Source organism: Macrobrachium nipponense, chromosome 9 (assembly GCF_015104395.2).
Source record: "Macrobrachium nipponense isolate FS-2020 chromosome 9, ASM1510439v2, whole genome shotgun sequence".
NCBI lineage: Eukaryota > Metazoa > Arthropoda > Malacostraca > Decapoda > Palaemonidae > Macrobrachium > Macrobrachium nipponense.
Window position 1 is genome coordinate 65,975,164 of NC_061110.1, and position 12,576 is coordinate 65,987,739.

General features: G+C 44.6%; 1 protein-coding gene across 1 annotated transcript in view; it reads left to right on the plus strand.

Annotated features, from left to right (window-relative positions):
• Window positions 1–12,576, plus strand: part of LOC135218428 (ubiquitin-conjugating enzyme E2 variant 2-like) — a 47,006-nt gene that overhangs the window by 26,679 nt on the left and 7,751 nt on the right. The window contains exon 3 of the mRNA XM_064254742.1: window positions 6,588–6,713. Within this exon, the coding sequence (XP_064110812.1) occupies window positions 6,588–6,713 (126 nt within the window). The remainder of the gene's footprint in view (window positions 1–6,587; window positions 6,714–12,576) is intronic.

The following is a 12,576-nucleotide window of genomic DNA, read 5'->3' on the forward strand; positions in this document are numbered from 1 at the left end:
AGAATGAAATTAAATATAAACACTAGATTTAATACGCATGCACCAGTAAAACCTGAACTTTACCTTTGGCGAGTGTGGCTGCTGGCTTGACGGAGACGGGAGGAGGGGAAGGGTGAGGAGGAGAGGGTTAGGGCTTGGGGGGGAAATCTCCCTCCGTGAAACACTTCTGGAAACTTTCTGGTTCTTTCTTTAGAGAGCACCGGTTCCACTTACGATCCCCCACTAATTTTTACGCTTACGCAACACTATGTTGTCCTTTCACAATTTTGAAAAAAAAAAAAATATTTTTCTATGAGCAAATTTTTCTACATCGTCGAGGATATAAGGCCGTTGTTTCGTCAATACTGTGACACCTTTTGATGCTTTACTGGCTTTAATTTCTTCCTTTTTCTTCAAAATAGTGCAGATCGTTGATTGCGACCGCTTGAAGAATGCTGCAATGTCTTTCACGCACTCGCTTTATCATGCATTTGGATAATTTCCTTCTTCATTTCGACTGTAATCATCTCCTTCTTTCTTATGCTTTCCTTCTTGCTGCTTGCCTTCGTCATCTTGGGAGCCTTGTCTTTAGTATTTAGGGTAATAGTAATGTATAAGCACTATCACGGAAACACACTTGCGCAAATCACTAAGCAAATTTGAGAGCGTATCACGGACAGATGCGTTCAATCTTACCGCCATCGAGATATTGAAAGAGTTATGGTTTAAAAAGGGTCAAGGAATGCGTAGGAGGAAGTCACGTGACCCTCGTTAAGTTTTGGCCAAAAAAAGGCGTTCGCAGATCCCACGCTCATGCCGATGGTAAACAAATCAGGCGGCCTCCCATGATGGAAATTCGCGCATTCGTATTCCAGAATGAGGGCGTCACTTCGTAAGTTAAAAAATTTGTATACTAATCGGTTCGTAACCCAAAGTATTACTGTATATGCAAAAATAAACACGCAAAAACGATTCTGTCAAACTCAAGTCATACAGACGACGCAGTTACGATGACGTCATTATTTAAAAACCGCTATATCTTCCTTATTTGTGAAAATAATTGGCTGAAACTTCTGTAAAGCATGCACGGCATGTTTCTGCATAGATACAAGTAATAACTATTTTTATTTTTTCAAGTTGACATGTCATCCGCCATAGCGGACGGTCCCCTTAAACCGAAAACAACAACAAAAATAATTTTACGTTGACCTAATACCTTCCTCCCCCAAAACAAAAAAAATTTTCACATAGAATTCATATCTGTGAACGCAGGAATATGGACATGCATCAGTCTCTGTCTGAAAAGAGTCGCGTACGCGGACGCTTGAAGAAGAACAGTGTATGTGATCCCTTCCAGGGGAATGAGAAGCAGAAGCACAATCCCTCCATCTCGACAAGTCACGACGACAGACTCGGGAAGACAAATGATGTACATAGGCCCTCCTAGAAAAACGAGTCGAGGAATGTCTTGGTCTCTTGGAAACCTGAGAAAGATGGTCACTCTCAGCACCATGAAAAGTCCTGCAAGCATGCTGAATGCAGGGAAATGTCTGTCATATACATAACAGCCACAACCTGTCACGCGTCCACAGACGTAACCATCAGGCGAACTGCAATCTGTAACACATCCACATACGTAACTATCAGGCCAGGTATTCCTGGTCCTTACAGGCTAACAAGACCTGAATCAAGAGGAGGAAGAACGTCGTGGAGGGAGGCCTCCAAGCACCTAGACATCTAACATGGCGGTCCATCACCCTCAATTTCTTGACGGAGCCTTGTCATTTTTCTGCCGAACGTACGTAGGTTGAGGAGACAAAGAATGGACGACTCAAGACTCCTGAGAGGTTGAAGTGCGATGATCATCCTGTATAGGAACATGAACGCAGGAGAGAGAACCATGTCCACATATGAGTAGGGGTGACACACATCCATGAAAGGAAGAAGAAAATACAGCTCTTAGGCTCCCAGAAGGCAGAGCAACAGTCCTCAATCATCCAGTGTCAAACTCGAGACCTAGGAGGGGAAGAAGAAGAGGACAAAGACCTATGCCATTTCTGCTTGAGGTACTACTGTACTCCTCCTGAATAACTTTTTTTAAGTCCAGTTTGTCCATCACAGCCTGAGCAAAAACATACAATGGATTGGCAGCCGTAGATGGTAACATCATGGTGTTGGCCAGCTACGAAGTCATGGCAGCAGGCAGAGTGAGCGATGTAACAGATACTGTCATCACGGATAGAGAGACCCCGGGAGCACTCTCTGACCCAGAGTCAATGGCCTTGCTGTTGGCAAGGGAAAAATCAACCCAGGATGATGTGTAGCTAATAATAATGGCATCCCACTAGGTGGCAGAACATGAGACCCTAAGTAGTGGAGGCTGGGTGTAGGGGGGACTGCTAGGGGAGCCGATACTTGCAGGCGTGAAGACATGAAATGGGACAATAGGCCTTCTAGGGAGGGTACTCCTGGTAGGTCTAAGGAGACACAAACAGATGACATCTTTTGCTTATCGGAGCCTGAAACAAAGGAACAAGATAGCGTTGCCACCTCTTCCCAAAGGGGCAACATTCCCCTTGAGAGAGAAGAGGCAGCATTATACATAAATTCACCTTTAACAACTCCCGATGCTTCCAAAGACGAATTGATGGAAGAAAAGGAGGGAGGCAAGGCATCAGTGAATGGCAAAGTAGTAGGAATAGGGGTGGAAGGGGAAGCAGAAACATCCACTTGGGGAGGAGGGAAGCTTTCCCAAGATGGAAGTGCTGACTTCGTTTCATACTCTTTGTAGAAGTTCTTCCACTGCTCAACAGGCCTGGAACAATATTCTGGGGATAGACTGGTGTTATTACAAAAATTTAAACAACACTTACTGCAAGTTGTATGGGGGTCTGTCTTAGAGGAATCTAGGAAGCGTGAACACAGAAAAGCAGAAATAGAATGACTGGCTTAGCCAAAAAAATATCAGCTTAGGTGGCAGAAAGCAAAAGTGAACGTCCACTCTCCAAGGTAGTTGAAGAAAGATCTATGTATTGGATGTCAGATGCCACAGATTCCTTGCATATAGTGTTATTATTATTATTTTTATTCGAAAAAGAAACCCACAAATTCAATTTGTAACTTGTTTTACTTCTAAGTATTTACATTTAGTTTTACTCCACACTCGAGTACTTTCAGGCCCTTCTGTGGCCCATTCTCAAGAGATTTTTGTTGGGATGTTAGCCTGGGTCAAGGCCAGCAGTCTTCTGGAACTTCTTCGCGTTGTGCTGTCATTTATGCGATGGCTGTTCTGGTTTTCTTGAGAGTTGCCAATCCCCTCTTGTCGCTCTGATATCCTGAGCTGATGGTCAATGGGATTCACCCTTGTGGTAAGGGTGTGGTCACCGTAAGTCTGTTGGGCAGGAAAACCTAATCTCCAGGTCAGCAGGGTCAATCTTAGCTTCTTTTAATATCAAAGCTCGGCTTATGGGATCTTCTGAGGTAAAACCTTTGTTTCCTTCGATTACTTTGATCTCTCTGATAAGCGCACCTTCTACTACTACCTCCTGTGACTAATTTTGTTGCTTTTGTATATAAGCCTACTGTTTTTGAAATCCATCCTATGGTCATTTTCCCCGCCCAACAATGTCTAGCTATAGGCACTCCCCTGAGAGTTAAGCTGCTACCGCCCTTCTATGTTCTTGGACTCTAGTCCTTATTCCCCTACCTGATTCCCCCACATATCTGTCTCCACAATTATTGCAATTGATTATGTATACCCCCGCTACATCATCTGTATTACTGTCTTCTCCTTCCAATTTATTTTTACATACTTTGTTTTTTAAGGTATTATCAAATGTATATACAAATTTATATTGACTTTCTTTCATTTTTGAAGTGATTTGTTTCATTTTAGGCATAAAAGGGAGGGCAACTATTTTCTTGTTTTCTTTATTCCATGTACTCTCTACATTCGCTCTGTAAAATATTTTTCTAGCTTTGGTGAGTGCCCTTTTTTTCTGAACCATTCCGGGTATGCTAATGCATCCTACTAGAAACAATAGGGCGTAGAGGGCAGCCCTCCTTGTGTATTTTGGGACTGCCATATATATATGAAAGTTCAGGTAATTTACTTGAGAATAATTTAGTGCATAGCATGTCCTTCCCATTACCTAGTCTACTGATTATTTTCTTCACATTCTGATTAAAGGTATTCTGAAGCTTTTTGGATTGTTGGGGGATTCTCTATTTTAGCATACGTAGTTTCATCATCTAGTAGCCTGTACATTTTAACCCTATATTCTGAGCTATTCATGATGACAATACTACCCTAACAAAAACTTAGCAGTGTGGCTAGCTGGAGAACTAGGAATATACTTAGGTATATTTTTCAGAATCCCATATAAACATCAGTAGATTTCATAGACAAAGTTAAGAAAAAGAATATAAAGGGACACATGGTTAGTTTTGATGTAGTAGCATTATTCACCAATGTCCCCTTAGATAAAGTATTAGAATTCCTACAGACTAAACATAATGAGGGTATTTTCAATCCAGACATCGAAATAGGCGTCTTCCTTTGAGTTGATCAAATTGTGTGTCAGTGATACTTATTTCACGTTTGAAGGACATGTTACAAACAGAAATATGGAGTAGCTATGGGGTCCTCATTATCACCTATACTCGCTAACATCTATATGGAATATTCGAAACTAATCTAGTTCCTAATGTGAATGTCCCTGACTTAAAACTGCAAGGATGGTGGAGAGTACGTGGATGATATTTTTGCTATTCTGCAAGGGGATGGAAATAAAATAGAAACTTTTCTAGATGAGCTCAATAAGTTTGATAACAATATCCAGTTCACTTTAGAGAAAAGTAACAATAATAAACTGCCCTTTTTAGACATACTCATAGAAAGAAAAGAAACAGGATATGAATTCAGCACATATAGAAACCCACCCACATACAAAACTCATTTATTCATTTCCTTCTCTTTTCATAGTCATGATATAAAAAATAGGGGTTCTAACAGGTTTATTTCTTAGGGCAATGAGAACGTGTGACCCTTGCAAGATAGAGCAAGAAATAAATTACATCGATAAAAGCTTCGATGCATTAGCATACCCGGAATGGTTCAGAAAAAGGGCACTCACCAAAGCTAGAAAAATATTTACAGAGCGAATGTAGAGAGTACATGGAATAAAGAAAACAGAAAATAGTTGCCCTCCCTTTTATGCCTAAAATGAAACAAATCACTTCAAAAATGAAAGAAAGTCAATATAAATTTGTATATACCTTTGATAATACCTTAAAAAAACAAAGTATGTAAAAATAAATTGGAAGGAGAAAGACAGTAATACAGATGATGTAGCGGGGGGTATACATAATCAATTGCAATAATTGTGGAGACAGATATGTGGGGGAATCAGGTAGGGGAATAAGGACTAGAGTCCAAGAACATAGAAGGGCAGTACAGCTTAATCTCTCAGGGAGTGCTATAGCTAGACATTGTTGGGAAAATGACCATAGGATGGATTTCAAAAACAGTAGGCTTATATACAAAAGCAACAAAATTAGTCACAGGAGGGTAGTAGAAGGTGCGCTTATCAGAGAGATCAAAGTATTGAAGGAAACAAAGGTTTTACCTCAGAAGATCCAATAAGCGAGCTTTGATATTAAAAGAAGCTAAGATTGACCCTGCTGACCTGGAGATTAGGTTTCCTGCCCAACAGACTTACGGTGACCACACCCTTACCACAAGGGTGAATCCCATGACCATCAGCTCAGGATATCAGAGCGACAAGAGGGGATTATTGGCAACTCTCAAGAAAACCAGAACAGCCATCGCATAAATGACAGCACAACGAGAAGAAGTTCCAGAAGACTGCTGGGCCTTGACCCAGGCTAACATCCCAACATCTCTTGAGAATGGGCCACAGAAGGGCCTGAAAGTACTCGAGTGTGGAGTAAAAAAAACATAAATGTAAAATACTTAGAAGTAAAACAAGTTACAAATTGAATTTGTGGGTTTCTTTTTCAATATTCAGAAGAAAACTGAAAGAAGTTTTTGTTTGGTTCATTATTTTTATTATTAGTTATTATTATTGTTTTTGACTGGTTTTCAGCTGGCACCAGAAGATTTATCATAATGTTAAGACTGAATACTTGTTAGCTATGGAAAATACAAATTAATTGAAAATTTGTCATTTTGAGCAGTTAAGTTTTTATGTTGGTATTGTGATCATATAGAAGCAAAGGATTGAAAAGAAAAAAAAGGCATAGGAATACTCCTTGCCTGTTGCACTGTTGGGGAGTCTTTATGTAAGCAAATAAAATTTTTACCCTTTCAGTTACAAATATAAAATACTTGATCAAGCGTGCTATGTAGTGGAAAGCTTAGTCCAGGATAGATTTTAAAGAAGTTTAGTCAGTTTAATTTAAGTAAATGTCTTATTTTCCTTAGCTTACTGTACAATTCTCATTCCCTTTTACCACATAGGAAGACCCTTGTAATTTGAAGAGGTTATTAACTTTTTCTTTATAGAGAACTTGGGTCTAAATTAGGCCTGTTTGCATGCATAGGTGTTAATCAATGAAGTTTATTAATTTTGCTCTTTTTCTTTCAGACAAATTTTGAGAATCGAATGTATTCTTTAAAAGTAGAGTGTGGTGCAAAATATCCAGATGAACCACCTAATATTCGCTTTCTTAGCCGGATCAACATGCATGGAGTTAACAGTCAGACTGGTGTTGTAAGTACTTTAAATTTTTTTACTTCCCATTTATTATGTCCTTATTAGAATAGGTAGTAGCAAAAAATAAAGTAACCCATCTCCCTCCTATCTGACCAAAACTTTTGTCTTCTTGTATATGCCAAGTTATGATGAAGGACCTCATTTGTCCCAGTGCTTGGCATTTAGCCTAAACCTTATATTCTATTCCATTCCAAGTATGATATAAATTAAGTGACAGCTTTTGTCCAGTCTTGCTGCCACACTAGTCTCCCTCATCTCCCATCTTGCCCCAGTGGTTTCCTTTTAACCTTAACCCTTGTTACCCTAAATCCTCTCCTTCCCCCTCTGCATTCATCTCATCCTCATTCCTAAAGGCCCCTCCCATAATTTCTTCATTATCCTTCTGCACTCCCCTTCCAAACTTTGAAGAAATAACAACACTACCCAAGAATACCTGTTAACTGTAAAATTGACATATTCAGAGCTTTACAAGATAGGTTTCCTCCATGTCTCCATCTCCTTCATTCCCACCAGTTAACAGATCAAACCACCCTTTTTCTTAGTAGTATAACAAATATCTTGTCTAAGAGGAACATGTTACAGGTATGTGTTATTCAACATCCAGGATACCTTACGCAAATGTCACTGTACAATACAGAACAAATTTACCACAAATTTACATATGCCTGTCTTTATTTCATGTAATCCCATGAGCTCAATTTTATCTAAAATACATATAAAAATATTTTGTTCATGAAACTTACCTGACAGATATTTATATATAGTGTATTTCTGACGTCCGACAGAATTTCAAAATTCGCGGCACACGTAGTGGGGCTGGTCAGGTGGTAGTACCCATTCCCGCCTGCTGGGCGGCGTATATCAGGAACCATTCCCATTTTCTATTCATATTTTTTCTGTCGCCGGTGCTGCAAACATCTGTTTACAGTACCTCCGTCTAGGATTTTTTCATTATCTCGCTAATATTATCTGGATTGACTTTTGGTATCGACTTCTGGATTGTTGGATTGCACGCGGAAATAGTGGATTGGTTTTTGATTTTGGATGGCTTTTCTAGATTCAGTATGTCTGGATCAAGTTCGGGAAGTTTCAGATGTGTGAGGAGTGAATGTAAGGTGAGGCTTCTTAAACCTTCAGTTGATCCTCACACAGTTTGTATGGATTGCAGGGGCATGTTTGCGTGGTTGATGATCGGTGCATGAATGTAAGGATTTGGATGATGATAAATGGAGGATGTATGAGACTATCGGCGTAAATTAGAGCGCGATAGAGTCAGGAGGTCTTCCTCCAGGGCAGCTCTACTAAAGGTAAGGATAGTAACATTTCTCCTCCTCTAACACCAGTAGATTTTGCCCAACCTAATCCTGTTTTGTTGCCCTTCGGGCCCCAGTGCTGTGTTCTGGAGAAGGTAACCCACCCTTTCTCTGATTTCTAGAGTCTATTCGTGCTCTCGAATCTAAAGTTTTGGCCCTAGAAACCGGCCCCAGTGAAAGTTGTGTTAGTGCCCCTAGTGTTGTGGAGGGGGCGTCAGATCGGCCCCATAATGCCTCTAGGCCTAGACCTCTATCGGACTCCCAGGACTCAGGGAGTGGGTATGTCGAAAGCCGCAAGAGGGTTACGGGGGCTCCCCACCGATCTGGCGTCCCTTCGGCAGGCCTTGTTGCTAAATCCCAGGCTGCCAAGGAGCGCGCACGAGCGCGTATCCTGAAAGATTGCTTTTCGTCCTCCGAAGCGTCCTCCCCGCGCAAGGGGTGGAGCGCTCGGAGAGACTCGCGTCCGTTGAAAAGGACTTTTCGCTTTGAGGACGCTTCACGTCCTATGTCTCCTCTTTCGTCAGAGGACGCTTATGACGCCTTTCCTCCTCAGAAGAGAGGAAGGCTTTCTACCGATGAGGACGTTCGTTTCCACGCACAGGGTTGTGTTCACCCTGAGAGGCAGATAGCTGTACCTGCTAGAAGGAAGGACGGCGTCCCCTCGCCCCTCGCCTTCTCGCAGTCTCAGTCCTGCCCCTTCTTTTGCTCCTTCGTCACCTACGAAGGATATCCTTGTGTCCCTTCAGGACCAGATTACCGTCGCTGATGGGCTCAGAGGACTTTGTAACCCTCCAGCAGCAGTCGAGCCTAAGCGTAGGAAGGACGTTCGGCTGCCCGTCAAGAGGACGAAGCGGCCTCATTCTCTCTCAGCTCGCTCGTCTCTCTCTCCGCCTCCGGATCGTCAACGTTCTCGCTCTCCTAGCAGATCTTTTACTCTCTCAGGAGAAGACGCTCGTCGGACGGCTCGGCGCTTCGAAGCAGGACGCTTTGCGCTCTCGGCAAGTAGCGGTTGACGACGCTCGGCAGGACGCTCGGCGTTCTAGACAGGACGCTTTGAGCTCTCTTCAAGACTCTTTTAAGGACGCTCGGCAGGACGCTCGGCACGCGAAGCAGGACGCTTCTGGTTATAGGACAGGACGCTTTTTGAGGACGCTCCGCAGGACGCTCGCCTGTGTGAAGCAGGACGCTTTGGAGACTGCAAAGCAGGACTCTCGCGTTGTCTAAGCAGGACGCTTTTGGCGCCGCTCGTCAGGAAGCTCGCGCTTCCTTTCGTAGAGGAGCTTCTGTTAAGACAGTTAACGTGGCTTCTAAGGATGCTTCTCTTTTCGGAAGATGTCCGTGCATCTAAAGATCAACGTACGGCTGCTTCCGTACCTGTAGTGGATACTTCCAACCAACGGAAGTCTTTATTCAGGATTGAGCCTAAGGGACGTACTCCCTCTCCTGATAGGCGTTCTCCAGTTCCTCTTAGGGAGGAAGGGGAGCTTAGTAGTCCAGGGAGTTCCGTAGAGGAAGAACAGCCGGTAGCCTCAGCATTCGGGGACAAGTTCCAGCCGACAGCCCCTAGTCTCCTCCCTCACAACTTTCGTCGTCCAAGGACCGTAAAGACCCCTGAATCGTCGAAATGAAGACGTCTCTGTCGACCAAGAGGGCGTTTAAGAAACTTCAAGACTTTATGTCCAAGAAGGAAGGATCAGGGCAAGACCACTTTCGCCCATCCACCCTCTAGACTCGCGGGAAAGGAGGAGTTTGGTATGAGACCAAGGAGGATGTGGGGATAAAGGTCCCTTCGTCCGCGTTGGGTGACTTCTCCAGTTTAGTGGACGGGCCCAGAGGAGGTCTCTCTAGCGTCTGCTAGGTGACCTGGACTCCGGTTGAGACTGACCACCACTTGAAGGACTTCTTCGTACCCTTAATGTTTGTAATTTCCTAGACTGGTGTCTGGGAGTTTTGGACCTTCAGTCTAGAAGTCCTGATTTCTCTCAGTCTGGGGGAGCTGTCCAGCGTGTTGTCATGTATGGACAAGGCCGTCAGGGATGGTTCGGAGGAGCCTAGTTTCGAATTTTGGAACTGCCTTCCTGAAGAAAAGAGCACTGCTGTGCAATTTTACTGCTAAGTCGGTATCTCCCGCTCAGAAAGCGGAATTGCTCTTTGCGCCTCTTTCGGACCATCTCTTCCCCCACCCAGGTGCTATGGTAAAGGATCTTGCACAGAGTTTGCAAGAAAAGGCGACCCAGGACCTCTTGGTTCAGTCTTCAAGACGTCCAGCGGTTCCTTCCACGTCAACATTCAGCAAACCCCCCACCCCGAAGAAAGTTCAAACCCTTTCGCGGGGCACCCCCCCGCCCCTCGAGAGCAGCTCTTCGAGGGAGAGGTTTTTCGAGAGGAAGAGCTTCATTCAAACCGAAAAACAGCAAATGAAGATCTCGTCCTTCAGACACCAGTCGGGGCCAGACTGGAATTCTTTGCGGAGTCTTGGAGGCAGAGAGGAGCGGATCCTTGGACCCTCAAGATAGTAGAACGGGGGTACAAGATCCCTTTTCTTCATCCTCCTCCTTTGTCTTCAACTCCCAGAGACCTCTCTCCATCCTATCAGGGAGAGAAGAAAAGTGTTCTTTTCGATCTCTTAGACCAGATGGTCGAAAAAAAGAGCGGTGGAACAAGTCTTGGACCTAGAGTCACCGGGCTTCTACAACAGGATTTTCCTAGTGCCGAAGCAGTCAGTCAGGTTGGCGCCCGGTCCTGGATGTGAGCAGGCTAAATCTTTTTGTAGAAAAGATAAAGTTCAGAATGGAGACGACCTCAGTCGGTGCTGGGAGCATTGAGACCTGGCGACTGGATGGTGCTCTAGACCTGCAGGACGCATACTTCCACGTCCCAGTCCACCCTCTTTCAAGGAAGTACCTGAGATTCGTCTTGGACAACAGGGTTGGCAGTTCATAGCCCTTTGTTTCGGTCTCAGCACGCCCCAATGGTTTTCACAATGATTATGAGGAATGTAGCGAAGTGGCTCCATTCGTCAGGAATCAGGATATCCCTCTACCTCGACGATTGGCTGATCAGAGCGTCGTCGAGGCAGAAGTGTCTGAAGGACCTTCAGTTTACGCTAGCCCTAGCGAAAAGTCTCTGGTCTGTGGTTCAACACCGAAAAGTCGGGCATCTGACCCCGACACAGTCCATCGTGTATCTGGGGATTCAGATGGATTCAGTGGCTTTTCGGGCGTTTCCATCCCAGGAAACGTCAGCGACTGGGGTTAGAGAAAGTCGCAGCCTTCTTAGAGAGAGAAGCTTGTTTCGGTGAGGGAGTGGATGAGTCTGCTGGGCACCATTTCCTTACTAGAAAAGTTTGTCTCGCTGGGAAGACTGCACCTCAGGCTCTTCAATTCTTCCTTGCGGAAGAATGGACGTCAAAAGGGGACCTGAATGCGATCCTAAGGATCTCCAACGAAGTAAGAGTACACTTAAGATGGTGGCTCGACCCTCAGAAGTTACGAGAGGGCCTCTCCTTAAATCTTCTGAGCCCCGACCTAGTGTTGTTCTCAGACGCTTCCACTTCCGGTTGGGGAGCAACACTAGGGGGGGAAGAAGTGTCAGGCTCCTGGAGAGGGGAACAGGTAGCCTGGCACATCAATGTAAAGGAACTGGCAGCGATATTCCTGTCGCTGCAGTTCTTCAAAGAAAAACTGTCAAGCAAGGTTGTTCAAGTCAACTCGGACAGTACCACAGCCCTTGCGTATCTAAAGAATCAGGGAGGGACTCGCTCCAGATCCCTTTTTCTCCTGGCGAAGGAAGTTCTGCTATGGCAGACGCAAGGCACATCAAGATCCTGACAAGATTCGTGGCAGGGGTTCAGAATGTCAGGGCGGACCTTCTCTAGCCGCCGGAATCAGATTCTAACCAACAGAATGGACCTTGCACCAGGAAGTCTGTCAAAAGTTATGGAAATTGTGGGGACGTCCTCTAGGTAAGACCTGTTCGCTACATCAAGGACGAAGAGGCTTCCTCTGTATTGCTCCCCGGTTATGGACCCCAGGGGGCAATTGCGGAGTGGACGCGTTGCTCTGGACTGGACAGACCTGGATCTTTACGCCTTTCCCCCATTCAAGATCATGGGGGACGTAATGAGAAAGTTCGCCAGCGTCAGAAGGGACAAGGTTGGACTCTGATTGCCCCAATGTGGCCAGCAAGAGAGTGGTTCACAGAGGTCATGACGTTCCTTTGTGGACTTCCAAGAACGTTGCCCTGGAGGAGAGATCTACTCAGACAGCCTCACTTCAAAAGGTTTCACCAAAACCTCTCCGCTCTGGCCCTGACTGCGTTCAGACTATCGAAAAGCTGGCCAGAGCGAGAGGCTTTTCAAAGGCAGCTGCGAGAGCAATCGCTAATGCTCGAAGAGCCTCTTCAAGAGCTGTCTACCAGTCTAAGTGGTCTTCCTCAGGGCATGGTGCAAGAAGGAAGGAATTTCCTCTTCCACGACCTCTGTGAATCAGATAGCAGATTTCTTACTCTATCTAAGAAATGTGCAAAAATTGGCAGTTCCTACAATC